This window comes from Equus przewalskii, chromosome 18 (assembly GCF_037783145.1).
Source record: "Equus przewalskii isolate Varuska chromosome 18, EquPr2, whole genome shotgun sequence".
NCBI classification, from domain to species: Eukaryota; Metazoa; Chordata; class Mammalia; order Perissodactyla; family Equidae; genus Equus; species Equus przewalskii.
In genome coordinates, this window is record NC_091848.1 from 50,052,550 (window position 1) to 50,080,304 (window position 27,755).

Here is a 27,755-nt window from a genome sequence, read left to right on the forward strand (position 1 = left end):
TTCTGATCCCACTGTACAGAAGCCCAGGAAGTATTAAAGCAAACATAAGTAACACTATTGCTTGGTGCTTTGGGGCAAAGAAAGAAATGATGAGGAGAAACAAAAGAAAGTGGCAGCAATAGCATAAATAAAACAGAAGTAGAGAGTCTTGCTGCCAAGCACAAGACTGGACAAAGTTTCTCACTTGCTGCCTCTGGACCACATATTTATCTCAGTAACTGAGTAGCCAGTTTCTCTAATAAAATATTTAATATATACCCAATAAACTAGATTAGTAGACTTTTGGAAGCCCATTACTAAAAGGCAATTCAGCATAGGTGATTCCCAAATCAAGAAAACGTGTTCCACAAGATAATTTGTAAGTCATCTATTAAGAATTCAGATTGTGTTTACTCAAAAGAACATTGTTTTACATGATGCTGAGTCTCACAAAAAGCCAGAAAAACCTACTTAACACAAAGAGAGGAAGAAAACACTGCAGGACCTGAACCCTCCTAAGCTTTGAGGTCTGAGTATCCTGTCATTAATGAGCTTAAACGGGGAAGGGGTAACTCAGTTCCTGGTATAAAGGCCAAAAGAAGTCCCATGGGATCATCTGCAAAACAAGTATTCCTACTTATGAGACTATCTATATTCTATATTTGACTCACACCAGCTCTAAGTTACAGAGTCTCGAGAGACAAGGGTAGTTCCCCAACAATTCAAGGCTAACTAATACTTCTTAATCAAAACACAAATGTGAAGATTCAAATACACACAGACCATCCAAATTTCCTCAAAACAAATTTCCTTAAAACAGACAGCTTTCTAACACCTCTTAGTTTTTTGTCCATCCCTAACAAAACTAGCATTGTGATCAAACTGTTCTTTTTTTATGGTTTCTATAACCTCACTGATTAATTTAATAAAAAGCAACAGTTAGGCATTATTTCATATCCAGAGCACACAAACATATGCCTCTTCCAGAGAAAACAATCCCCTCATTTCCAGAATTTAAAAGCTCAGACACGGATAATTCTCCCTCTGATAAGCTCTCCTTCAGTCAGTAGCTGTTTGCACTGACTACAAGGCTGAGACAAAGGGAGGAAAATCCTCTGGCAACAAGGTAGAGAGGACAGAAGGTCTCTGCTCAGCTATTCAGTGTTCAGCTTGAAAAAGAAAAGGGCGTAAAATTAATCAACAAATCTGAAGACATGGATCCTGAATTAAGAGTTAAGAAAGGCTACTGGCTTTCTATTTCAGCCTGCTTAAAAATACAACCTGGGCTGAATCTCTGTGCTGAACGGTTTTCCAGGAGAGGACCATCAATCCCATCATTCCTCAGGAGCTGAGCAGAGGCAAAGACACCAGCAATAGCGGCAGCAGGAGCACTTTACAGCCTCCACTGGGAAGGAGGGCATAAGCAACTAGCAACAGAGAGGAAGTAGCCAGCCTGAAACGTTATCACTGTGCTTCCAAGATAACCCAAGGTTCTCATTGTTCTAGAAAAGGCTGAAGGAAACCTTTAAAATCAGGGTTAACATGGGAGAAGGGGTGAATCTGGTTTCCCCCGGTGTATTCATTTCAATAGACTTTTTCTGTCAACAGGAAACGAAATATTAACTCTGCCTTCCTGGAAATGAGGGACTGCTCTTTGGCAGGACCTATTCAGGTTCTGGCTGATTGATCAGAGGACAAGCTAAAGTTCAGTGTAAATTTACAGCACAGCTTTATCCACCAACCAAGATGATTTTATCTGCAGGCTGTTTTACTGGTTGAAAAATATGGTACTGCCTTCCATATCTTGACAACAGTAAATGCCTTTCTTACTGCTCCCTCTGAGCTCCCAGCTCCCACTTTCCCTCTCACCTACTGAAATTATGACAACCTTTTTTTTAAATACTAAAAGGTTTCATTTCCCCATTTTTTAAGCTGTGCTTATTCACATCAAAGCACTCTTGTTTATAAGCTGTTAATCATTCATTTAAACATCTACCTGTAGCACTCTTGTCACCTCCCTAAACTGTACACAGGCACATTATTTTTTAAATCTACTCAAATGCTCATCTTAATTAAGTCACCTGACCAAGTCAGAGGCTCTAATTGGCCACCAAGTTTATATTTCAATGTGTCGGGCAGATATCCCATGAATTTGTACCCTTGTCAGCTCTGGCACTTAGAGATCAGAAGATGCCAGGGGGGAAAATGAATGTCAGTACAAAAACAATAAAATTAAAGCTTGCTTTTCTCAATGCTGTTAGCATGAAAAGAAAATAATGTACTTAGTATTTTTCAGGAGAGGAGTTCAGTTATTGAGAACTTTTATTATGCCCACTAAATCAGTGTTTCTTGGTCTTGGCACTATTGACATTTGGGGCTGGATAAATCTTTGTTATGGGAAGTTGTCTATGCATTGCAACCAACAATGTTGCAATAAACAACCTTGAACATGCAACTTGGTAAAAATTTTGATAGGTATTTTAAAAAACTGGATTTACTACTTCAGCATTAAATTAAAAATGTAATAAATTAAAAACTCCAGAAGTTTATGGGTCTGTTAGCAAAGCAAACTCTGACACTGCTATTTATCACTTCTGTTAGATTTTGCCAAAAGAATTCCAGAAAACTTCTAAAGAGGCTGAGATGTGAGATGTTTGGGCCACAGATGAGAAGTACAGTAACCACTTCAAGACAAAAAAATACGAAAAGGACACTTCCTAGGAATAAATCAAGACATTTATGATGGGAGTTACTTAGAAGCAAAATTTTAACTATTATTGATCTGATTATGTCTGCTAGACAAGCATCAACAGCCATTCTTGGTAGCTTTTAAAGTAGTAAAGCAGGAGTTCTGTAGCTCTAGCACTCTCAAAGTCTTTATTTCTCATACGTTAGAAAGCTCCAGGTAGACAAGAACAGGTAGGGCCATGCGGTTAGACTCAAAGAATAATAGATTGTACCATTATTTTGTTATTAGCCATGTTAAAAATCAACAAAATATACTGATTATTTGGCTTTCTAACTCTTCATTAGTTTCTTCCATTTTTGTATTTGTTTAATTTCTTGGACCACAAAATGAACATACCTAGACATGGGTGGCAAAAACATTATTTTCCCCCAAAGTAAAAATATATAGTTTGCTTAGGCAAACTCCAGGACTGATGGATGATGCTTGGAAAATCTCTGCAAAAGTTATCAGAAGCTGAGGATATTTTATGCCCCAAAAGATCAAGGTATTCATTGTCCATCTCAGCTCTTGCCATTTTGCAAAGATCATTGTTAGCACTGTCTGGCATCTCATAACAGAAAGCAAGAACCTTGCAATGTTTACCTACTGCCCCCTCCTTATAAATCTGCCAAAATAGGAAATTTCCTTGCCAAAATTAGTATCTTGTCAGAAGCAGGTTTTTAATTCTCTTCAGATCTATCCAGGCAGTTACTTTTGGTCTTACACAGCAAACCTAAAGAATATATATTAATTTGTTTTGAATATTTGGAATGTACCTACATTAAATATGCACAGTTTAGGATTTACCTGAAAAAAATCATCCAGGTTTTAAACTACCCATCAATTTCAGGTTGTTTACAGGTAGCATTGCCAAAACAAGGCTATTCAGAAATGTAGCTAGGAACCAATGGAAGCAGCATATGTTACCCCTTAGCAAATTCTCCAAAAACAGACTATTTTCAGCAATTTAAAAATATCATGTTGTCATTACAGTTGTTAGACTATAATGAAAAAAGAAAGGAAACAAGACAGAATGTTGAGACATCACACATGTAGAGATGATAATCAAGCAGGGAATGGAGGATACAACACGTACTCTCCCTCGCACCAATGACAAAGCGTACCCTACCCAAATCCAACTAGATCCACCCATGTGAGAAAACTGGCTACACCTCATTATCTCAGAAAGGCATAAATTTGTAAGAAGGGTTCAGGTAAGAAGGTAGATCAAGCTTTTGGTTATGAAGAGTTTCCTTTCATATAAAATTAACTAGGTGTATTAAATTGGTTTCATTGAAAATAAGATTAATTTTCATCAGCTCCAATATGCTAAGCTCTGGGCTATGTACTTATGTACATTAAATACACATCTGATCTTCATGCAACTCTGAAAGATAAACATTATAGCAATCCACTTTAAAAATTAAGAAAATGAGGCTTAGAAAGCTAATAAATCAATAAGAGCAGGAATTCATGCCCAAGTTTCACCAACTAAAAATTCCATGTTCTTTCCACTATGTCCCATTAAGTGCAATATTTGACTTTACACAAGCTTAGTACAATTATAAGCTAAACTAAATAATATGCACAAAGACAAACACACAGAAACAAAACTACTTATATGATCTTACTGGTTAGTAAATGATACTGTAAAGATAATTAATCATGCCATCTTAATATTTCATAGCATATTATTCACATTACTTTTGCTAAGAGGATTCATTTGTTCAACAAAACAGTTCAGAACAATGCCAGATACCTTATATGGTAGTGAAATAAATAATAATTAATGCCTGCCTAAATGCTCTGTTAAGGTTAAAGATTTTGGAGAAGTCTCTAAATTTTTTTGATCATATATCCCTAAAGCAATAAATCTGAGCATACAATGAAAACATATGAATAGCAATTCATTTAGGAATTATGTACAGGTATTACTATAATATAAAATTTAAAAGAATGAGATTAAAATAAGTAGACTTGGGATCAAGATGGCAGACAAGGAAAATCCCAGGCTTGCCTCCTCCCAAAACTAAAACTACATATAGAGCAATTACCTCTGAGAATGACTTGAACACTAACAGAAAAGGTTTTCCACAAATAGGGATATAAAGAAAAAGCCACATCAAGATGGGTAGGAGGGGCAGAGATGTGGTCTGGCGGGGACCCACACCCTCAGCAGCGTGACTCCACAGGTGGAAGGGATATCACAGCCACAGAGGTCCTCCCTGAGGAGTGAGGGGTCTGAATCCCACATTGGGCTCCCCCACTTGGGGGACCTGCACTGGGAAGACAAGCTCTCACAATGACTGGCTTTCAAAACCAGCAGGGATTACATCCAGGAGAATCAGAGGGCTGTAGGAAACCAAGACTCCTCTCTTAAAGGGTGCACAAAAACTCACTTGCTCCAGTCCCAGTGAAAAAGTGGCAGCTTGAAAAGCGCCTCGATCATATATGAAGGAAATTCATTGACTAATTTTAGGGCGTGTGCTGGAGGAGCAGGGAACAAGACAAAGATGGCCACTCCCACCACACTTATCCAACATAGTACTGGAAGTCCTAGCCGTGGCAATCAGACAAGGAAAAGAAATAAAAGACATCCAAATTGGAAAGGAAGAAGTAAAACTGTCACTGTTTGCAGATGACGTGACACTATATATAGAAAATCCTAAAGACTCCACCAAAAAACTATTAGAACTAACAAATAAATTCAGTAAAGTTGTAGGGTACAAAATTAATATACAGAAATATGTTGTATTTCTGTACAATAACGATCTGTTAGGGAAATCAAGAATACAATCCCATTTACAATTGAATCAAAAAGACTAAAATATCTAGAAATAAATTTAACCAAGGAGGTAAAAGACGGGTACTCTGAAAACTATATGACACTGATGAAAGAAACTGAAGATGACACAAATAAATGGAGAGATATACCATGCTCATGGATTGGAAGAATTAATATTGTTAAAATGCACATACTATCTGAAGCAGTCTACAGATTCAATGCAATCCCTATCAAAATACCAATGGCATTTTTTACAGAACTAGAACAAATAATCATAAAATTTGTATGGAAACACAAAAGACCCCAAATAGCTAAAGCAATCTTGAAAAAGAACAACAAAGATAGAGGGGCCAGCTCCATGGCCGAGTGGTTAAGTTTGCGCAGTCCGCTTCGGCGGCCCAGGGTTCGGATCCTGGGCACGGACATGGCACTGCTCGTCAGGCCACGTTGAGGCGGCGTCCCACATCCCACATCTAGAAGGACCTGTAACTAAGATATACAACTATGTACCAGGGGGGGTTGGGAAATAAAGCAGGAAAAAAAAAAAAAGATTGGCAACAGTTGTTAGCTCAGGTGCCAATCTTTAAAAAAAAAAACAAAGATAGAGGTATTATGCTCCCTGCTTTTGATTACTATTACTATTACAAAGCTATAGTAACCAAAACTGTATGGTACTGACATAGAAAGACACATACAGCAATGGAAAAAGATAGAAAGCCTAGAAATAAACTCCTGCTTATATGGTCAATTAATCTGCGACAAAGGAGGCAAGAATACACAATGGGGAAAAGACAGTCTCTTCAATAAATGGTGTAGATAAAATTGGACAGCTACATGCAAAAGGATGAAACTGGATCACCTTCTTACACCACATACAAAAATAAATCAAAATGTACATATACAAAATAAATGTAAGACCTGAAACCATAAAACTCCTAGAAGAAAACATAGGCAGCAAACTCTTTGACGTGGGTCTTAACTGTATTTTTTTGGATCTGTCTCCTAAGGCAAGGGCAACAAAAGCAAAAACAAACAAATGGGACTACAACAAACTACAAAGCTTTCACACAGCAAAGGAAACCACCAAGAAAACGAAAAGCCTACCTACTAAATGGGAGAAGATATTTGCAAATCATATGTCCAATAAGGGGTTAATTTCCAAACTATATACAGAACTCACACAACTCAATATCAAAAAATGAACAATCCAATTAGAAAATAGGCAGAGGACCTGAATAGACATTTTTCCAAAGAAGATAAACAGATGGCTAACAGAAACATGAAAAGATGCTCAATATCACTAATCTGGAAAATGCAGATCAAAACCATAGTAAGATATCACCTCACACTTGTCAGAATGGCTATCGTCAAAAGATAAATAACAAGTGTTGGAGAAGATGTAGAGAAAAGGCAATGCTCATGCGCTGTTGGTGGGAATGCAAATTGGTGCAACCACTATGGAAAACAGGATGGCAATTCCTTGAAAAATTAAAAATAGAATTATCATATAATCCAGCAATTCCACTTCTGGATATTTACCTGAAGAAAACAAAAACTACTTTGAAAAGACATAAGCACCTCTATGGTCACTGAAGCATTATTTACAATAGCCAAGATATGGAAGCAACCTAAGTGTCCATCGAAAATGAATGGATAAAGAAGATGTGATGTGTATATATATATATACACACACACACACACACACAATGGAATATTACTCAGCTATACAAAAGTATGAAATCTTGCCATTTGTGACAACATAGATGGACCTCGAGAGTATTATGCTAAACAGAATAAGTCAGAGAGAGACAAACACAGTATGTTTTCACTTATATGTGGACTCTAAAACAAAACAAACAAAAAAAAAACACCAGAAAAAGACTCATAAGATACAGAGAACAAACTAGTGGTTGCCAGAGGGGAGGCGGGTAGGGGATTCGGCAAAACAGGTGAAGAGGATTAAGAGGTACAAACTTCCATTTATAAAATAAATAAGTCACAGTGACGTAATATACAGCATAGGGAATATAGTCAATAATATTATAATAACTTTGTATGGTGATAGATAGTTATTAGACTTACCACGGTGATCATTTCCTAATGTATATAGATGCATACCTAAAACTAACTGTATACCTAAAACTAATACCTAAACACCTAAACTAACATGACATTGTATGTCAACCATATTTCAATAAAAAATAAATAAAAATAAATGCTTACACTAACCAAAAAATAAAAATAAAGTAAAATAAGTAAAAAGAAAAATTCTAATATTTGTTCCCACACCCCAGTAGACAGTTTCACATATGCCAATGTGTGCATACTCCACTTTGGACAACATTGTCTTAGAAAACAGCTTAACAATTTAATTCAGGAAACAGATATCTACCCATTTCATGAATTGGATAATATTTATTTTCTGAAAGACCAGATATTTAAAAGGGAGATATGCAGAGGACCTTGCTCTGCACAAAGTAGGCCTTCAATAAATACTAGTTACAATTAAAAATGATTACCGTACCCTAACTTAAAATTTTGTCACTTTTATCTTATCTATAAAATTGGATTCAGAAACAATACATAGTACTTATGGGTTTTTTGAAGAAAATGCAAACTTCCGATTCTGGGATATGAAATTAGATATGAAAATGAGGGAAAAACATTTACCCAAATTATCCAAACCTTGTACTCTTAACCTAGAATTGAATTCTGTGAAATGCATAGGAAAAAAAATTGGAAAGTGAGAAAGTTAATTTTATGGATTGGAAATCATTTAGAGAGTACTGTAATTTAATACTTGATAGTTAGGAAACGAAACAGGAAGAATAATAACTGTAAAGGGAGAATAATTTTGGTTTAGGTTTTCTGGCTTTGTGATGAAGGCAACATTTCCGGAAAATGAAAGTTGACATTGACTCTATAGACTTCGTTTTCTGACTCTGCATGAGGGTAAAATCAATTTAATATTAGTATTTAAATCGTTTTAGCCAGACATCATTAGGACATGGTATCCAAATGACCCCTTACCCAGACCTCTGCCAATTTTCTACCACTGGATTTCTCTGCCTTGAATCTTTGGAGCCTGGGCCAATGGAACTTTTGTTCTACCTGCTGTTTATGCCTACTGAATAATCTCCTGGTTTTAGATTTGGCTTCATGTCCCTGCTAGAATGGAAGCTCCAAGAAGTCAGGAAATTTTGTCTTTTTTTTTTTTTTTTTTATCCCTCTGCTATAGCCCTAGTGCCTAGAAAAGCACGTGGAACACTTTAAGCACTCAATATTGATTTAAAGAACGAAGCCACCCATCCTTCTACATCCCTCAAGGCCTCTGAATGCAGAAGAGGGAGCCCGTGTGTTGGTTCAGACTGCCTTCTCTGCCAACCTAGAGTCCTCCTTTAGAAGTCAAGAGCAGCCTGTATGCTACAAATAAGACTGATCCCTGGGGCCGGCCCAGTGGCCGAGTGGTTAAGTTCACATGCTCCGCTGCGGCGGCCCAGCGTTTCGCCAGTTCAGATCCTGGCGTGGACATGGCACCGCTCATCAAGCCATACTAAGGCCGGGTCCCACATAGCACAACCAGAGGCACTCACAACTAGAATACACAACTATGTACTGAGGGGCTTTGGGGAGAAGAAGAAGAAGAAAAGAAGATTGGCAACAGTTGTTAGCTCAGGTGCCAATGTTAAAAAAAAAAAAAAAAAAAAGACCGATCCCTGCAGGCAATCATGGGGTCAAGACAGGGCCTCTGTTCTCTGGGCAACTACTTCTCAGCGTTCTTTATTGGTTCCTTCACAGCTTGCCAACCTCTAAATACTTAAGTTTCTTAAGGTTCAGGCTTTTTATCCATACTTACTCTACATCACTTAAGTCTCAAGGCTTTAAATTATCTCCAGCCTTGACCTCTCCCTTAACTACAAATATATATTCAACAGCCCACTCAACAACTTTTAAAAACTATAAAAGAACAAATAAATGTCTAGTAAACATCTCAACATAACTGAGACTGAGCTGTAGGTATCTCCCCTTCCACACAACATGGCTGAAGCAGAGCTCCCCAGCCAAGACAGGCCTAGACCAGACTAAGTGCAGTTAACCCACAGACCTGTGAGCAGGAAACGCACTGCATTTTGAGGTGATTTGTTATATAGCAAATACTGATCAATACTCCATCCCATCTTTTCCTCCACAGCACTTATTACTAACATTCATATATCTTACTTATATGTCTTGTTTATTGTCTATATCCCCTATTAAAATAAAAGCTCCACTTGGATAGAAATTTTTGTCTATTTGATTCATTGCTGTATTCCCCAGATCTCAGAAATGTACCTACCACTCAAGCACTCATTAAATATACAGTGGATGAATGAATGAACAATTAGCCCGGGGTTCACATCTGTGATACGATTCCCATATCACAAAATTCAGTATCCCACAAATTGCACTTCTGTCAAAAATATAATTCATACCTTCATTCAGTCTGATTCACCTAATATGACTTAAACCCTGGTCATGAGACATTAAAAATTTCCATTTTACTGCTCAATATTGAAGATATGTTCTTTTAAAGTTTTCCCAGAAGAAATAAAGGAGCTAGACAGCCCTAACTTGAGTTGTAAGATCCTAAGCAAGTTTTTTTCTAACTCTCTTAAATGTTTCCCCACCTACAAATTAGAGAAAATATCTATGCCAAATATAAAGAACAGACAGCAATAAAAATTTACAAAGAGAGATTTTATGCCAATCCTTGAAAAATGAAGGAATTGGATACTTAATATTTTGCCCTAAAAATGTCACGTGTTCCTATAGAATTCTCTGTTTCTCTTAACAGCACTTATTCTGGTTTGTCTATTTCCCCAACAGAATCTATGCTCTTTGAAAAAGAACTAGCACTCAGTAAATATTTGATGAATGAAATGAATATTAGCATTTTAAATAGATTTACCTGACTGGTTTAAATAAACATAATTTTTTAAAAGGAAAAGTGAAATGCAAGCTCACTTCAGCTGCTGTCTTTAGATTTTTTCACATAAAATAAATGTTCCTTATAAAAAAAATATAGTATGTAAACATAACAAGCCTTCAACTTTTAAAAACTATAAAAAGAATAAAGGAAAAATGTATGTATATGGATGGACTTAATAAAGAGAAGGATAAAATTAGTGATTCTGAAAAAAAAAGAAAAATAAGAATTAATAAAACCAAAGTTAGTTCTTGAAAAGTTGAATAAAATAGACAAACCCCTGGAAAGCCCAACTAAGAAAGAAAATTGATAACACTAAAATGAAAAAGGAAATTTAAAACTACAAAGAGATTAAGAGAATCATTGGAATACTATGCAACTTTATGTCAATAAATTTTTAAATATAGAGAAATAGATGGCATGCTAAAAATTTTCTATTTCCAAAATTAACTCAAGAAAAGGTAGAAAAAATTATCAGATCTATAACCATATTACAAATTCAAATATTTTCTAAAAATTTACCATTAAATAAGCTATCAAGCTTGATTTTATAGGCCAGTTGCACACATCTACAAAGGGTCAGATGATTTCTATGTGATGCTTATTATTCTACAGCACAGAAAAAAGACAGAAAACTTCCAATTCATTTTTCAAAAGCAACATATAACCCAAATTCCACAAGAGAATAAAGAAAAAATTACTGAAAATCCTCATGAACATAGATATGAAATCCTGAATAAAATATTTGCTGCATAGCAAATATAAGGTTTTTTTAGTACTACCTGTGTGACCTTAGGCAAATTACTTCCTCTCTTGCTTAGTTTTTTCATCTGTAAAATGGAGATCATAATAGCACTTAAAGCATGGGGTTGTTATGAAGATTAAATAGTAAGTATAAAGTTCTCGGGACAGTGCCTGGCACATGGCAAATGCTCAATAAGTGTTAGCTATTATTATCCCAAGTACAAAAAGCAACATAATCCATTGCATCATCATTTTAAAGGGGAAAATAAAATATATAAATGTAAACATTTTATAATTTTTTAGCAGACATTTTGGCAAATCTTTAAATAAAAAAGGCAATCTCCTAAACATTTTAAAGAATATTTATCACAAGCCAACAGCATAAATTTTACTAAATGTTAAATACTGGTCATTCCCATTCAACTAAATATTAAGACAAAGATGTTCAATATCACCATGATTATTCCATATTTTAGAGATTACACTAATGAAATAAAGTAAGACAATAAATATTGGAACAGATGGAATTATTTGCAGATGATACACAGCTAGAAAGTCTAAGAGAATAAGCAAAACTCCATTAGAATTAAGAAGAGATTTTAGTCAGTAGGCTGGATAAAAGCTGTACCAAAAATCAGTATCTTTTTTAAAGTAGCAGTAACAAATTAAAAATTTCTAGGAGAGAAAGACAATCTCTGTATGACTCCACTCACATGTGGAAGTTAAACATGTAGACAAAGAGAACAGATTAGTGGCTACCTGGGGAAAAGGGGGCTGGGGGGAAGGCACAAACGGTGAAGTGGTGCACCTAAAACATGACTGACAAACAATAATGTACAACCGAAATTTCACAAGGTTGTAAACTATCATAAACTCAATAAAAATTTTTTTAAAATTTCTAGGAAAAAAAGAGAAACCACTCACAGTAACAGAAATTATATAATACCCAGGAATAAATTTAATGAGAACAGTACAAGACTGTGTGACAAACTATATAAAATTTCATTGAACATAAAATACAACCTGAATACTTCCTATTTATTACCTCAGCAGTATCTATATCTTCTCAATCACCCAGACTAGAAACCTGGAATTCCTTCTAGTTTCATCCCTCTCCTCACTCTTCCTATTCGAAATCAGTCACTTAGTTCTGCCTCTTTCACCTCATATGTATTTCTCAAATTTGTCACCTCTTTGCTATCTCCACTTCAATTATCCTGGTTATCCTTTGGAAAGACTCCAGCAAATTAAACATTCTCCCTACTTCTAGCCTCATCCTCCTCAAAATCATAGCCCATCCAGCTGCCAGAGTAATCAACCTAAAACACAAACCCAACAAGATCAGGCCCCAGTTTAAAACCAGAGATCACCACTTAATTCAGGGTGGAGGCCAAGCTCAAAGCTAATCAGGCCTTCAGTCATCTGGACCCAGCTTCCTCTCCTCCTCTTCCTTTTCCCCCTTCTTGGGGCTTAAAAGATGGCTCTGTTATTAGGACATGCAAGCATCTCCAACTAAAGATGTCAGGGTTTCTCACAGCTAACATCATGGGACATCTTATTAAACCTACAACATCAATTTTGAGTGAAGATTTTTTTTGATACGTTACTTTATATTAAAATGAACACTTTTTGAAAGAGAATGCAAAATTTGTATGACTGCTTAAGTTAAAATGCAAGATTTCAAAGACAGACGGCACTTAACAGCAAGCAGCTTTGACCTCTTCCCTAGGCTTAGAATGGAGATGATGATGAAGTACCTGTCATTATTAGTGAAAAGTCAACCACCGCCAAAGTGTTATCACTGCATTTGCCAACGAACTAAGATGTAACTGACACATGCTAAGAACATGATTATGCCAGGCCACTAACTGTTCCAAACTCTTTGCGTGGATTAACTTATTTTATAATGTCTGCACCACCTGACATGACCTCATCTCCTCTACTCACCCTTGCTCTCTCTACTCCAGCCATAGCAGCATCCTTGCTGTTCCTGACACACACTGCCATGTTCCCTCTTCAGGGCCTTTCCCCTAGACAGCATGGCTCTTTTCAAACCCCTTGAACTATTTCCTCAAATACTGCTTTCTCTACCCTAACCTCCCCCTTCCCTTTTCAACCACCATTACTCTAGACGAACAATTCTGTTCTATTTTTATCTCCATCTCACTTTCCGTATTAACTTGTGTTTATTAGTTATTGTTCTTCCCCTACCAGGGTGTAATTTTCACAACAGTAGGATTTTTGTTTTAGTCACTGAATCGCGAGTGCCTAGACAAGTGCACTGCACATCACAGGCCCTCAATGAATTATTTACTGAATGAATTCTTTATGGAATTTATCTTATGAAGCAAGTGCTCCTGTTAGCCAGATTTTTACCTTAGGAAGAGCCTGAAGCAGTGAGAATTTGCCTGTGGCCCCACAACAAACAGTAGAGCTAGGATGTGTAAGCAGACAGCCCGGCTCCTCTCTACCAGAACTGCGCGGTGCCTCTAACGTACGTGGTGAATCCATACACACCATCCGTCAGCACGCTTCCCTCATTAGACACCTCCTTCCCAGCAGCGGAGGCTTCATTATCTTTGCTCCCTGACTGGCGACATCTAGCCCATGACATACACTCAGTAATTGTTCACAGAATGAATGAACGCATAAATACATTAATTACCCGACGACTTTTACACGTATGTCTCAAGTGGCTAGATCATTGCAAGCTTTCAGATTGAATTTTAAAATTGACTTCTAATATAAAAATAAATCCTGCCTTTAAAAATGTACTTTCTTTGAAACGACAAAACATGGTTTCTGACGAATGGTTTAAGAGGACACGTAGCCTATTCTCAAAATTTTCTGCAAACTGGTTTTTAAAGCTTTATTATACATCAGCATACATCAGGCAAAAAGCTCCAGAAGCAGCTACTCTCTTTTCATTATATACACATGCATAATATTATCTCGGATCGCAAACCGCAAACGACAGTGCCATTTCCACAAACGCCGAGATTTATGAAACGATCGATCATGCCAGATAAAAACAGACACCTTCACTTACAAAAACTGACGCTAACGAGAACGCCCTCCGGAGCAATACCCGCCCAGGAGCCGCCCAGAGGTAGGTTTCTCGAGTAAGTCTGACGACTACCGTAAGGGCAGGACTAACTTGCCACGGAAGCCCAATGGCCACAGGCTGACGCCGAGAAACAAACATTCCTGAGTAGAAGGGGTGGACACATCTGAGATTTTAACCAGGGGCCCCTCCCAGGCCGCCTCAAAATCTAGAGCCCGCGATTCTCGTCCTCAGAGCTCCTCACCGTGTCTAGACTAGGGGGAAGCGAGCATTTCTCAGGTAGAAGATGCTGCACAGAGGAAAAACAGGCCATCCAGGTGAAGGCCGAGGAAACAAACGAAAACGGACCGCAGTGACAACCAAGGACCCCCTTCCGTCTAACCGCCCCTCCACAGGAAAGCCGCAATTGCGGCTCTCGCGAGATTTCTCGTCTTCACGGGATCTCGAAACTAAAGCCTCGCGGAGTTTCAGAGAAGAAAGGTTCTCAACCCCCTTCACGGACTGACACAGTGCCTCGACCCTCTCCCACCTCTCTTTATTGAGAGCCGTCCCCCAGAGTGCGTAGGGACTTCCGGAGCGCGACCGGAACCGGAAGCATCTGGGAGCGAGGGGGTGGGGCCGAAAATCAAAAAAAGCGCGGCGAAAGCTGGAGGCCCGAGCTGGCCCCGTGGTGGTGCGCCCCCGGTGGGGCTGTGGCGGGGCCGGATGGACTCCACCGCATGCTTGAAGTCCTTGCTCCTGACCATCAGTCAGTATAAAGCCGTTAAGTCGGAGGCGAACGCCACCCAGCTTTTGCGGCACTTGGAGGTGAGGGGCTCCGGGCTAGGGGACGAGATGGGCTTCCCTGCCGTAATCCTTAGTTCCCTGGGCGGCGGCCCCAGCCCAGGAAAGAGGGGACGGCCCCTCGCTCCCTCAGCTATCTTTCTGTATTGGCAAAGAAGGCGAGTGAGATCAGCCTTGGATTCCCGTCCTCTTCCACGCCGCGCCAAGGCCCTCCGCGTTCAGCTGGCTGAAGCGAGAGGGAGGTGACTACCGAAGGCCCCAGGAAGAGGGAGGGTGGGACAAGAGGCTGGAGCATTTCGGCTGTGCTTGGGGTTGGTAGAGGAGAATGCTCGGAGCTGCGTCTTTCCTTTGCTTCTTATTTTGGTTTTTCCATCATAACAGAGCCCTCACAGCAGTTCTCAGGGGTGGAGGTGATGGAGAGTGATGATTAAAACTTGTTTTATCCCTTGTCCCTTAGGCAGTTTACAATCTGAACCTGTTTCTTACTGCAGTTTTTCAGTCTTAAAATGCTGAATTTCTTTCACTTTTTTTATTGGTTCCCAGAGATTAGTGTCTAGAATACTTTTTCTGTGTTATCCAAAGAAAAGCTATAATCACAGCTTTCTGTGATCCTGTTTATTTTTGGGCTCTTAATCTTCTGCTGTCATTTGTCGTGACATTCATGGAATTCCAGCTAATATTGACCTCAGTTTAGTGAAAAAACAATTAAACTCATTCAAAGCTTATTTTCATTCTCTGTTGCTGCTTTTCTCTGTTAACATAGAATTGAACATAATTTTAAAACGTATTCTATTTATTGTATTAACTCTAGGATAAAAGGCCAAATTCCCAAAAATTAGCAAAATACTATGGGGAAAGATGATTGACAGTGGTAGAGAAACATCATCCTTTGGTGAAACTGGAGTAGGTGCCTGTGTCCTGAGTACATTTGTTTTCTTTTTTTCATTCATTCCCTCAACAAATCCCTGCCAACCTAATAATTAAGGTTAGCTGTTAAATGCTAGGCTTTGCTTCTCAGTTACGATGGAACAGTGCGCCAGTGGACTCCAGAAGCCACAGAATAAACGGAGCTGTCTAAACAGAATTGGAGTTAGGCATGTTAGATACTAATCTGAAGCATTACCTCTCTTTGAGAATAAACAGGTATGTTGTGCGTCTGAGCTCACTGTTATCATGAATTGAAGGAGACTTCAAAGAAAGTTGAGGCTAGAGACTGGCACCCTGATAGTGTTCCCAAAGTTCCAAGGGGTTTACCAAAAAACTCTTTTACCACGTAATTGAGAGAGAGCACACATACATTGCATAAAGTGCATTAATCTTAAGTGAAGAGCTTGATAGATTTTTTTGACATAAGTGTACACTCAATTAGCTACCACCTGTATCATGATACAGAACATTTCCGGCACCCTATAAGGTTTTTTCAGTTGTTCCTTCTCTTAAAGTTCAGATAAGTGACTCATACAAAATAGTTTTGTGTCTGGCTTCTTCCACTCAGTGTGTTCTGTAAAATTCATTCGTGTTGCACGTGTGCCAGTACTTCATTATTTTTTATTGCTGTGTAAAATTTCATTGTACAAATGAACCACAATTTATATACATTCTCCTGTTGGTGGGCATTTGGGTTGTTTTCAGTTCTGAGTGGAATTAACAATAAATCTGTTATAAACATTTTCATACATTTTTTTGTGGATATATGTATTAATTTCTCCTATATACCTGCGAGTGGAATTGTTGGGCCCTATGGTAAGTTTATATTCAGTTTTAGTTGAAACTGCCAAACAATTTTCCACAGTGATATCAATTTACCTTTCCACCAGCAATATGTGAAATTTGCTGTCATTCATTCACACTGATCCTTGGCGTTTGCAGATTTTTTAGTTTTAACCGTTTTGGTGGAAAATGTTAATGGTGAATATCTTTGTACAGACCTCATGAGAGCAACTTCTGAAGGTGCAGAGAGAGTTATCATGTGAAAGGAGATTATTCACTCTGCTATTCTGCTATATTTTTTCTTTATAGCTCTAAATAGAACCTGAGCTTTGAATTTTTTTCTGATTGGCAGAGCTGAGCTGGTCTCATTCTTGATGATATTTCATAACACTAACCTTATGTAATTATTGTAAGCGTGGATTCAGGAGCAGTGAATCCCAGTCATGCTGTTCTAGATTCAGTGTGTGCCTCAGTTTACTCATGTGTGAAACAACTAGCACCTACCTTTCAGGCTTATGGTGATGAAAGGAATTAACAGACATAATGTACCTGGAACAATGCCTAGGCTAGAGTAAGTGCTAAAGTATTAGATATTACTAACAGAGATTATATTTGCATTAAATCATTCAATGTGTATGAGTAAAGAAGGAAATATGTAAAGCAATTTTTTATTTTACCTGGTAATAAATAATTATTACGTTAGAATACTTATGTTGTTGAAATACAGGTCCAGTCCTGAAGGAAATTGTATTTAAAAGCAAAAAATGTCTAAGTCTTTTAAAAGGCCAGCTTTATAAGTTGGCAAAAGGGCACTGCTCAGAAGGTTCTTTATCCCAAAATATCTAATATCGGTGTCTAATTTCGCCTTTGGACTTGCTTATTCAGTCTGATAGACTTTTGCTGTAATGTTAAAACATGTACTCCATGGGAACAGATATTCTGAAGTCTCTTGTCAGCAAAGCTTTAGAAGAAAACCTGACGTCTTGGTGGAGGAATAAAAGAGGGATACAGAAAGGAAAGATTAGAAGGATGCTGGAACAGCCTGGTTTGAGTTGGTCTTTTAAAAATAAAAATGTTTAGAATAGATACAATCTAATTCTAAAGTAAATAATTGTTTTTCCATCTTTATAGAAAAGATATGCTTAATAATGAATAACATTCATAAAGCATTTTGAAAATAAGTGGCTGACAACTGTTTTTGGCCTCCATCCCAGCTTTACCTTTCCGGGAGGTGGGGATGGGGTGGGGGCGGTGATTGAAGGTTTTTAAGAGAGGAGTAAAAAATGGAATAACAAATAGTAAAATTTTTCAATGCCTGACCTAGTTGCCTAAAAAAAGTTTTTTTCAACTTCCTTCGGTATTCTCTAACTTCTGGGCTCAGCTACTATCTTTGGGAAAGAGCAGAAGGAATAATCACATAGTTAATCCCATAGCTAAACCTTTGGATTTAGCTTCTTTTCACTTATCATTTACCTCCCTCAAAGTAGGTGGAATAAATGTCCTGGAATTCATTAATTCAATAAATATATTGGTAATAGATGCTGATTTATAGTCTCTGCCATCATGGAGTGTTCAGTGTGATAGGGAGGATAAATATTGCTAAGTCAACAAAAGCTTGCCAGCTTGTGAAATAAAAGTATAATGTACTATAGGATAGTGTAACAGGCATACCTGACCTAGTTGGTGGAAGAGGATTAGAGGAAGCTTCCTGGAGGAAGCGAATTCAAACTGAGACCCAGTGATTACATTAGCTGGTGAAGGAAGGGATAGGTAATCTTCCATGCACAGGGTACAGCATGGATGAATTTTCTAAGTTGAGAAAGAGAGTGGCAGTGGCACTTTGGAAGAATTGAGTTTTTGTTTGAAATGGAGAAGAGGTGAAAATTGCCAATTGTTAACTAACACATTTTAATTGCTATTTTTAGGTTATTTCTGGACAGAAGCTCACCCGATTATTTACATCAAATCAGATATTACCGAGTGAATGCTTGAGTTGCCTCGTGGAGCTACTTGAAGACCCAGGCATAAGTGCTCCACTGATCTTAAGTATCATCAGTTTGCTCTCTCAACTAGGTAATGTATTTAGTTTCTATTTTTCATTTTTTGGAAGATTTAATGGTGTTTTGGAATTTAATGTTTTTTAAAAGGCAGGCTTATGTATAGAATCTTTTGGAAAATGATTCACATTCAAAAGATTTCTTTATTGCAAGACCTCTCAGAACTATTTTGTATTGTGTACCTCTTGTAAAAGGGGAATATTATATTATCCTTTCTTAAAATTATTGGACCAAAGAATCTGAAGCATTTCAAAGTTTCCATAGTCTGCAGAAAAGAATGCACTTTGGGAAATGCTGGCCTACTTTTGAATTAAAAAAAAAAAAATACTTATACATAATGCCAATATTAAATACAGTATTCAGAAAAGTCATACCTAGTGATCAAAAAAATCATTGTTTTGTGATTGACTACACTGAACTTAGAGCTAAGGATAAAGATGTAGGTGTTGCTTTTTCGTTTTTTTCCTGCCTAATCTTTAGTTTTTAAATTTTCATTTAACGGTTACTTTCTTGATTGGTGTTTGAGAGTGGAGAGGAGATATTTCTGTGTGTGATTGAAATATTAATATGTTTTTTCTTAAAAAAAGTCTCAGTGATCCACAAGTATTAATATAGAGCAGTATTGTCCAATAGAATTTTCTGCAGTGATGAAAATGTGTTCTGTCTGTGTTGTCCAATGTAGTAGCCACTAGCCACATAGGGCTATCGAGCGTTTGAAGTTTGGGTAATAGCCTGAGGAACTGAATCTTTAATTTTAATTAATCTAAATTTAAATAGTCACATGTGGCCTAGTGGCTTCCTAATTAGCACAAATATAGAGAGTAGAATAGAATGAGTCTTTACTCATCACCACCAACCCTCCTCCTCATTTCCACTTTTGGGGATAATATTTCTCTCTGTCTCTCTCTCTCTCTTTTTTTTTTTTTTTTTTTTTGGTGAGGAGGATTGGCCCTGAGCTAACATCTTTTGCCAATCTTCCTCTTTTTGCTTGAGGAAGATTGTCCCTGAGCTAACATCTGTGCCAGTCTTCCTCTTTTTTGTATGTGGGATGCCACCACAGCATGGCTTAGTGAGTGATGCTTAGGTCCATGCCTGGGATCTGAACCTGCGAACCCCGGGCTGCCAAAGCAGAGTGCATGAACTTAACCACTACGCCACCAGGCCAGCCCCAGGATAATATTTCTTAATGGTTTGTTATATGTCTTTTCAGATCTTCTCTGTGCTATAGCAAATAATTTTAGATCTTTAAATTGGTTGTTTTTAACAAAAATGGTGTTATAGAGCTTCAGATGTTTTCTTTTTTCACTTAATATATCTTGGGTATCGTTCCATTTTGGTATCTTTTGCATAGCTACCTAGTACCATATTGTAGTGCCATAATTTAGTCAGCCATTCTCCTAACAGTGGTAGTCCTGTTCTTTTTGAGCTTTTGCTATTAGAATCAATAGTGCAATGAACATTTTTATGTTCAAATATGCTCAAATATTAGTGTATTTCTGCTAAATAAATTCCCGGTAGAATTTTCAGTTCATTTTTCAATTTGCTGGCCTTTACTAAATTGTTTTCCAAAAAACCTCTACTAATTTTTTTTTTTTTTTTTTAAAGATTTTATTTTTTCCTTTTTCTCCCCAAAGCCCCCGGTACATAGTTGTATATTCTTCGTTGTGGGTCCCTCTAGTTGTGGCATGTGGGACGCTGCCTCAGCGTGGTGTGATGAGCAGTGCCATGTCCACGCCCAGGATTCGAACCAACGAAACACTGGGCCACCTGCAGCGGAGCGCGCGAACTCAACCACTCGGCCACGGGGCCAGCCCAAAACCTCTACTAATTTTAACACCCACCAACTGTTTGTATGAAAATGGCAATCACTTTCAACATTTAAATATATTAGAAACTTTTTAAGTGGTAGCCTTTTTATTTTTAAAATTGTATTTCTTTTTTTTTAGTTAATAGACTTTATTTTTAGAGCAGTTTTAGATTATAAAAAATTGAAATGATAATCATTTAATGGCAAAATTTCTATAAATATATAAAGTAAGATTTTTCCTTGAGATTAATTTATCCCACATAGAGAAATCATTTGTTTATTGACAAAAAGGAAAAGTTCATACTCCCTTCCCTTTTCCAGCTTATACAATTTCTGTGATGAAACTTATAAATTGGAAGGTATTTGTAAAAAAAAATAATAATAACCATATCATATTTGATATTTTTATATATGATAAATTTAATATGAAGTACATTTTAAATTACTTTCTTTCATCCATGAAGACCATATATTAAAATGATTTATTTTGGACCATTTTATTTTAACTTACAGCCATAGACAATGAAACCAGAGACTGTCTTCAGAATACATACAATCTGAATAGTGTTCTGGCAGGAGTGGTTTGTCGGAGCAGCACTTGCCACGATGATTCAGTGTTTTTGCAGGTATATATATACCCAAGGAGCACTTTATCACTTAATACTTGTTCCCCCTTCCTTATTTTCAGATCAAAATTAATAGTATCTATTATAAACTGCTAACATATGGTGTATATGCTGGTATAATGCTACCTGATTAGGCCTAGTGGCCATTAATAAATTTAGAGCTGGTTGATCATACATGTGCTACTATTTAAATGCTTCTAGAGAGGGAAGCTTATCTACATCTAGCACTATTATTGAAGAAAAACAAATCTATATTATAACTGCTTTGATAGACATAAACACAGCTCTCAGCATTTTGAGATGTTAGCTATTCATATTAAAATTATAATCTATGTTGGCATCTAGTCTTAATTGGTTGAGGAAACATTCTACAAAAATTGAAGGTATAGATATAGTCTTATTTAGCATAGATACAAAGCTCTTATCCCCATCATATTTCATTGAAACTAAAACGCCATCAGTTGTAAGAAAGAAAAACATCACCAGTTAAACTGACATGTAATATTAAAGATGGTAAAATGTGAAAAAATGCATGTTAGACTTTATGGAATATGTATGTGTTTCAGCCTGCATGCAAGTTTAAGATGATTAAGTGAAGCAAGTTGATGAGAAGATGCTCTGTTTGAGATAGAATGTATAGAAATGTGTGAATCATGAGATGAACCCTAAGGTTCTCAGTAGTCTCATTATCTTGTATGTTTTTTTTAAAAAAAAAAGCATTTTAAGAAATGGAAAGGTTCTTGCTCTAAACTGCCTCCTCAAATGACATGCTCAGAATATGCACTGGAGTCCATTCTTGTGAGCACACAATATATTTTTATGTTTATATTCATTACTATTTTCTTATTCTCAGTGCATTCAACTTCTGCAGAGGTTAACATATAACGTCAAAATTTTCCATTCTGGTGCCAATATAGATGAATTAATTACATTCCTGATAGATCATATGTGAGTATGCAACCAACTAATCTATTGATTTGTTTCTAAACTAAAACCATGTAGTAGTTCAATTTTTTCTTAGATAATTTTCCCAACTTTTTAAAATGAATAAGACTCTGATTCTTGTTTACTCCCTTTAGGTGATTTCAAGGATCAAATGGTATAAAGCAGCTTTAATTTTCATAACAATAATGTATATATTTTGTAGCAAAAATTTATGAAATGATAATATATATATTTAATCTTCTTGCTTGGAGAATATACTGATGAGATAGCACATATCATTCTCACAGTTAGTTCCATATTTCTATGCTGCCATTGAATAGGATCGTTCAGTTCAAAACGTGAAATAAATGGTCACTACTATTCAAAGCTTGACTGTTTCCACATGTTAATCAGGTTTTTCTTTTTGTTTGTAAAAAGGAAGGAATTTAAATGTGTAAAATAATATATAATTTTGAGTAATTTAGAATGAAATTAATGCTTTTTATCTTTTCTTATTTTCCTTAAAACAACAGTCAGTCTTCTGAAGATGAGTTAACAATGCCTTGTCTGGGATTATTGGCAAATCTTTGTCGACACAATCTTTCTGTTCAAACACACATAAAGACTTTGGTAAGAAGCTCATTTGTAAAATGTTTCTTTTGTGGTGGGTTCTACCCTTAAAAAAAATTTTATCCATCTTTTTCTTTAAAATAATATTTAACAAGAATCTTCTTGTCTCATCCAGCTGACCCATCAAAGTTAAGGAAGAATTAGGTTGATATAAATAACTTGAAGCATTCCAGCCTTTGTGTATCTTGTATTTAATATAAGTTAAGGATTAGTACAAATTCTGAATAAAAGTCTTCCTTCTCCATAGTATCCCATTGTTTATCTCACTGAAGAATACAAGAAACACTAAATTATTTTGTTCTGATATAAGGGAGGCACATGATTGGCAAACTCATTTACCTTAGCCTTCTATTTCCACAAAATCAATAGCAACTCCACCAGAAAGATCCACGAGTAAATGCCTAGCATCAACTACCAGTACTTGGATAAGCAGAGACACACAAATGAAACTAACAGAACTACTGTTAGAAATAGATTAAATCAAGAAAATTCACTGATTCTGTAAGGTGCTTTGTGAACAATTCCCCTGCTGTGCGTTATTCAGTATTACCTGTTTAATTTTGACGTAAACAATATCTCATTTGTTGGTTTGCTGGATTTTTCTGACCTGGTCTTACTTTGGAGGTAGAGGTTATTTTGAGCCATGGAAGTGTTTGAGAAATGTAAACATTCGCTCACAATCTCATGTCTAAAAACTAATCTTCACTAAGGTTGTACCTATCTCTACTGCTGTAAGCAATATATGAAAATACCATCTCACTCCTTGAATGATCTCTTAAGTTGAGAATAATGTTTAACAAAAATTTACCTACTCTGTGCAAGACATACTTTTTTTTTAATTGAGGTGTGACTGACATAACATTATATTAGTTCCAGGTGTACAGTGTAATGATTTGATATTTGTATATGCTATGAATGATCACCGCAATAAATCCAGTTAACGTCTACTACCATACATAGTTAACACAATTTTTTTGTTGTTGTAATGAGAGCTTTCCAGATCTACTCTCCTAACTACTTGCGAATATGCAATACAGTTTTATTAAGGACATATTTTTTAAACCAAAATGTAAAACTGATAATTTTTCATTCTAATTTATTTTTAAATTCTTTTCTTCCTCAGAATAATGTGAAATCTTTTTATCGAACTCTCATAAGCTTCTTGGCCCATAGTAGCTTAACTGTGGTTGTGTTTGCACTTTCAATATTATCCAGTTTGACATTAAATGAAGAGGTTGGGGAAAAGGTAAATATGATTTTTTTATTATGATTTATGAAGATAATTCTGAAGTTTATAGTCTCTGAAACTTTAAAAGTCATTGAGGTTTTTTGTTATGTTTTAGGATGGTGTCAACTTAAATTTTTTTGTGTAATATACTTTTCCTAATTTTTTTTAAGCTGTTCCATGCTCGAAACATTCATCAGACTTTTCAGCTAATATTTAATATCCTCATAAATGGTGATGGCACGCTAACTAGAAAGTATTCAGTTGATCTGCTGATGGATCTCCTTAAGAATCCTAAAATTGCTGATTATCTTACCAGGTATGACTGATAAATTTTAGGACCTTTTTTTTTAAACCAAAATGTATTTGTGATAAATAAAACTGCCTTTTTAAATTTAGTAAACTTGGATTCTACTGATTCTCAATAGACTAAATTGAAATATTTTGATGTACTTTATTCCCGTTCTCTTTGCTGTCCTGACCTGAAATGTAAAAGCTTAACATGGGTGTGTGTGTTTGTGTGTTTGAGTCTTTGTCTTAGATGGATAGATTCTGTCTTTCTCCAAAATGTATACATCTTGAGTAACCTGTTTCAAAACCAGTTTTAAATCTTGAACATTATGATTTTTTGAAAGAAAATGTATTTTTATGACAACATTCATGTCAGTATGTCTTTCTGTCTTTTTTCTTTTTTGTATAAAAACTGGATAATGATTCCTTCGATATGTGCCTGTGTTATGTCATAAGGTAAAATGAAAACACATGTTCATATGTCCTTTCTATCTCATAGCATTTCATGTAATCATTTGTGTTTTGAGATCAGTTTGCAACTGTTTTCCAAAGAGCTCATGGCCTTTTTGCATCTTAAGTTAATTTTTCCCAGTGCCTAAGCTGCTTTGTGGTCCTAAGTTAGGAAATTGTTGAAATTGCTTCAGAGTTAAATTAACTAATCATTCACAAATGAGAAAACATTTATTGAGCCCCTACTGTCTTCAAGAATCGCAGGAGAGCAAGTATTAGCAGTGGCAGGGGTACAAAAACGTAGTCTCTAATCTTTGAAGAACATACTAGAAGTTAAAAAAACAAAAGCTAAGCACTAGGGCAAGCTTGACCACTACTTATATGGTTGACTGATATTTTGCAAAACCAAGAAGCATTCACATTAGCATTTCACTTTTTCTTCTCTGAAGCATCAGTAGATAAGAGAACTTTCTTCCATAGTGCTGTCCCTTTATCTGCCCTCTCTTTATCTGTTCTGAGAGTCCTCCCAATATATTCTCATGTCATACCCATTCTGCCCCCCAAATAGTGCTTATTTAACAGCTTAGATGTAGACGGAAAAAATCCTTTGGATATACCTCTCCAGGAAGACAGAAGAATAATCTGATTTAGTGTTAGTAACTGGTTACTTAATCACTTCTGTAAATCTCTCAGTGCCATTATCTGTTTTATTCTCTATGTAGCCTAGAACCCCAGAATTACCTCTCGAAAGAAAATTATGTTTAACTATGTGTTATCCTCTTATTTATCTGCTGTACTGTTTAGCAAAATATTTCTGAATCTCTTCTAGAGTCTAACTTAATGCCTGGGTTCCTAATCGAAGTTTGAGAAAATCACACTTTTTGAATTTGTATCCTACGTATTCATTATCTCTAAGTTTATCTGGGCAGCACCTCTTACATTTATTCCCAGTCAGCTTTCTTTCACATTTCTTACAGTGGCTCTTTCAAATATTTACCACTTTCCTCTTGCCATTTTTCACTCAGAAGATGACCTTATCTTTGTTTCACAGAAAAAAAATGGGTTCCTGTCTGATTGGAGCAGCCTCATCTGTGCTGAACAAGGTTACTTGTGTTTATACCAGTTCTTACTTAGCATCATTCTGTTTCACTCACAGACGTATCCCATTATGCTGTGCATTCACTCTCATTCTGTCTTCTTCAACAGTTTCCCCGGTCTCTTCAGTGCCTCGCATTCAGTTGACACTCTCGACTTATACATATGCTCCACTTTTGACTTTTTCTTCACCTTTTTGTCCCTTTTAAAATCTGTGGTGTCCCATTGTATTCAAAGTGAATATTCCAAATTCTCAGTATAGCCCTCCAAAATCTGGTCCCTCACGACTTCTCAGCCTTATTTCTTCACATTTTCTTTCTTAGATACTTTAGTCTAATCGTTTCAGACAATAAATAGAACCTCCAGCTTGTTAGAAATGCTCTTTCATGTATCCGTGTGCTGTTTCCTCTGCAGTACTTCCTCTGGAAGGCTGGAATACTCATTCCTCTTTGTATGTCTAACTCCTATTTATTTTTTAAGACTTAAGTCTGGGAAGCTTCGCCTGGTGGGTTCTGTCCCACCAAGTCTGGGTTTGATACCCATCCTCTGTTTCACAGCATCCTATACTTTTCTCCATTATAGTGTTGTATTTTACATTACATTTTATTGTTATTTTCTGTCTTTCTGCCTCCATCCTTAGACTGTGAGCTCGCCAAAAGGGCTCCATTCTCCCAAATCTGCAATGCACCAGTCACATAGAATATAATGTGAGTGGTGCCTTTAGTACCTCTTAGAGATGTTTAGCACAGGGCCCTGCTCCTTACCTCTGTATCTGCAGAGCCTTACTTAATCCCTGGCAATTTATAAATAAGTACCTGTCTCATTTACTAGAATAGTCCATGTTCTTTGAATTTTTACAAACTGAACACAGCCTGTAACAAAAAAAGGCAGTTGAGGTACTGACACTTTCAATGATTTATTTATTGCCCATATGAGTCATTGTTTTTTCACTGTTCACTAAATGACAGAGCCAGTTTATGTATATCATAATGGTAGAATATGTTATAAGTATAAACTTTACAAAGACTATTCTGTATTAGAAGCTCAAATAGATGAAAGAAACTGCAGTTAAATTTTATATTTATCTTGTACGTAATCCTTTTTGATGTATCAATTTCATAATTATTATTTGATGTATATTTTTAAACCTAGGTATGAGCACTTTTCTTCGTGTCTTAATCAAGTATTAGCTCTTCTTAATGGAAAAGATCCTGATTCTTCTTCAAAGGTATGTAAAAACATGATTGTTTGTTTTAAACGTTTTAAAAACTATAACATGCAGAAAAATCTGAGTGCCCAGCTCTCTGAATTTTTACTTTACAAACTGAACACAGCCATGTATCCAGTGTCTAGATCAGGAAACGGAACATTACCAGTACTCTAGAACCCTCCTCAAATCTTCGTACACTGGTACAATCCCTTTGGAAAACTGTTTCATGATACCAACTAAACATATGCGTACCGTCTGACACAGCGATTCCACTCTTAGCTATATAGCCAAGAGAGACATGGCCACGAGCTCACCAAAAGGCATGCAGAAATGTTAAATAGAAAATGAAGTTTTTTAAATCATACCATTTACTGATTTTTAAAAATGTGAAATCTTAGGGGATAAATCTAACAAAACATGTACAAGGCCTCTACTCTGAAGTTATAAAACATTGAGAGAAATAAGAGACCTAAATAAATACAGATATACCAAGTTCATAGATTGGAAGAGTTTACAATATTTGGTCACTCAAAATCACAGCAGGTTTTAGTGTTTTTTGTTGTATTTTGTTTGTTTTTGGTGTATATGGAAATTGGGAAGCTGATTATAAAATTCATATATGCAAAGGTCCAAAAATAACCATGGCTATCCTGAAAAAATGAACAAAGTTGGAGGACTTAT

General features: G+C 36.4%; 2 protein-coding genes across 30 annotated transcripts in view; one reads left to right on the top strand and one right to left on the bottom strand.

Annotated features, from left to right (window-relative positions):
• Positions 1-15,297, bottom strand: part of DZIP3 (DAZ interacting zinc finger protein 3) — a 101,822-nt gene extending 86,525 nt beyond the window's left edge. For 14 of the 28 annotated variants that reach the window (XM_070582792.1, XM_070582780.1, XM_070582772.1 and 11 more), the window contains exon 1: positions 14,511-14,835. The gene's annotated coding sequence lies outside the window, so the exon portion shown is untranslated. Of the gene's footprint in view, positions 1-1,260; positions 1,415-14,251 lie in introns of those variants that run through there. The other 14 variants (XM_070582785.1, XM_070582773.1, XM_008530851.2 and 11 more) reach the window with 7 other exon arrangements.
• CIP2A (cellular inhibitor of PP2A) overlaps positions 14,696-27,755 on the top strand; it is a 35,040-nt gene continuing 21,980 nt past the window's right edge. Inside the window, exons 1-8 of one of the 2 annotated variants that reach the window (XM_008530849.2) lie at positions 14,696-15,073; positions 18,685-18,832; positions 21,137-21,249; positions 22,103-22,197; positions 22,707-22,803; positions 23,927-24,049; positions 24,202-24,347; positions 27,017-27,092. In XM_008530849.2, the coding sequence (XP_008529071.1) occupies positions 14,972-15,073; positions 18,685-18,832; positions 21,137-21,249; positions 22,103-22,197; positions 22,707-22,803; positions 23,927-24,049; positions 24,202-24,347; positions 27,017-27,092 (900 nt within the window). In that variant the 5' untranslated portion in view covers positions 14,696-14,971. Of the gene's footprint in view, positions 16,193-18,684; positions 18,833-21,136; positions 21,250-22,102; positions 22,198-22,706; positions 22,804-23,926; positions 24,050-24,201; positions 24,348-27,016; positions 27,093-27,755 lie in introns of both variants that reach the window. The other variant, XM_070582793.1, reaches the window with a different exon arrangement.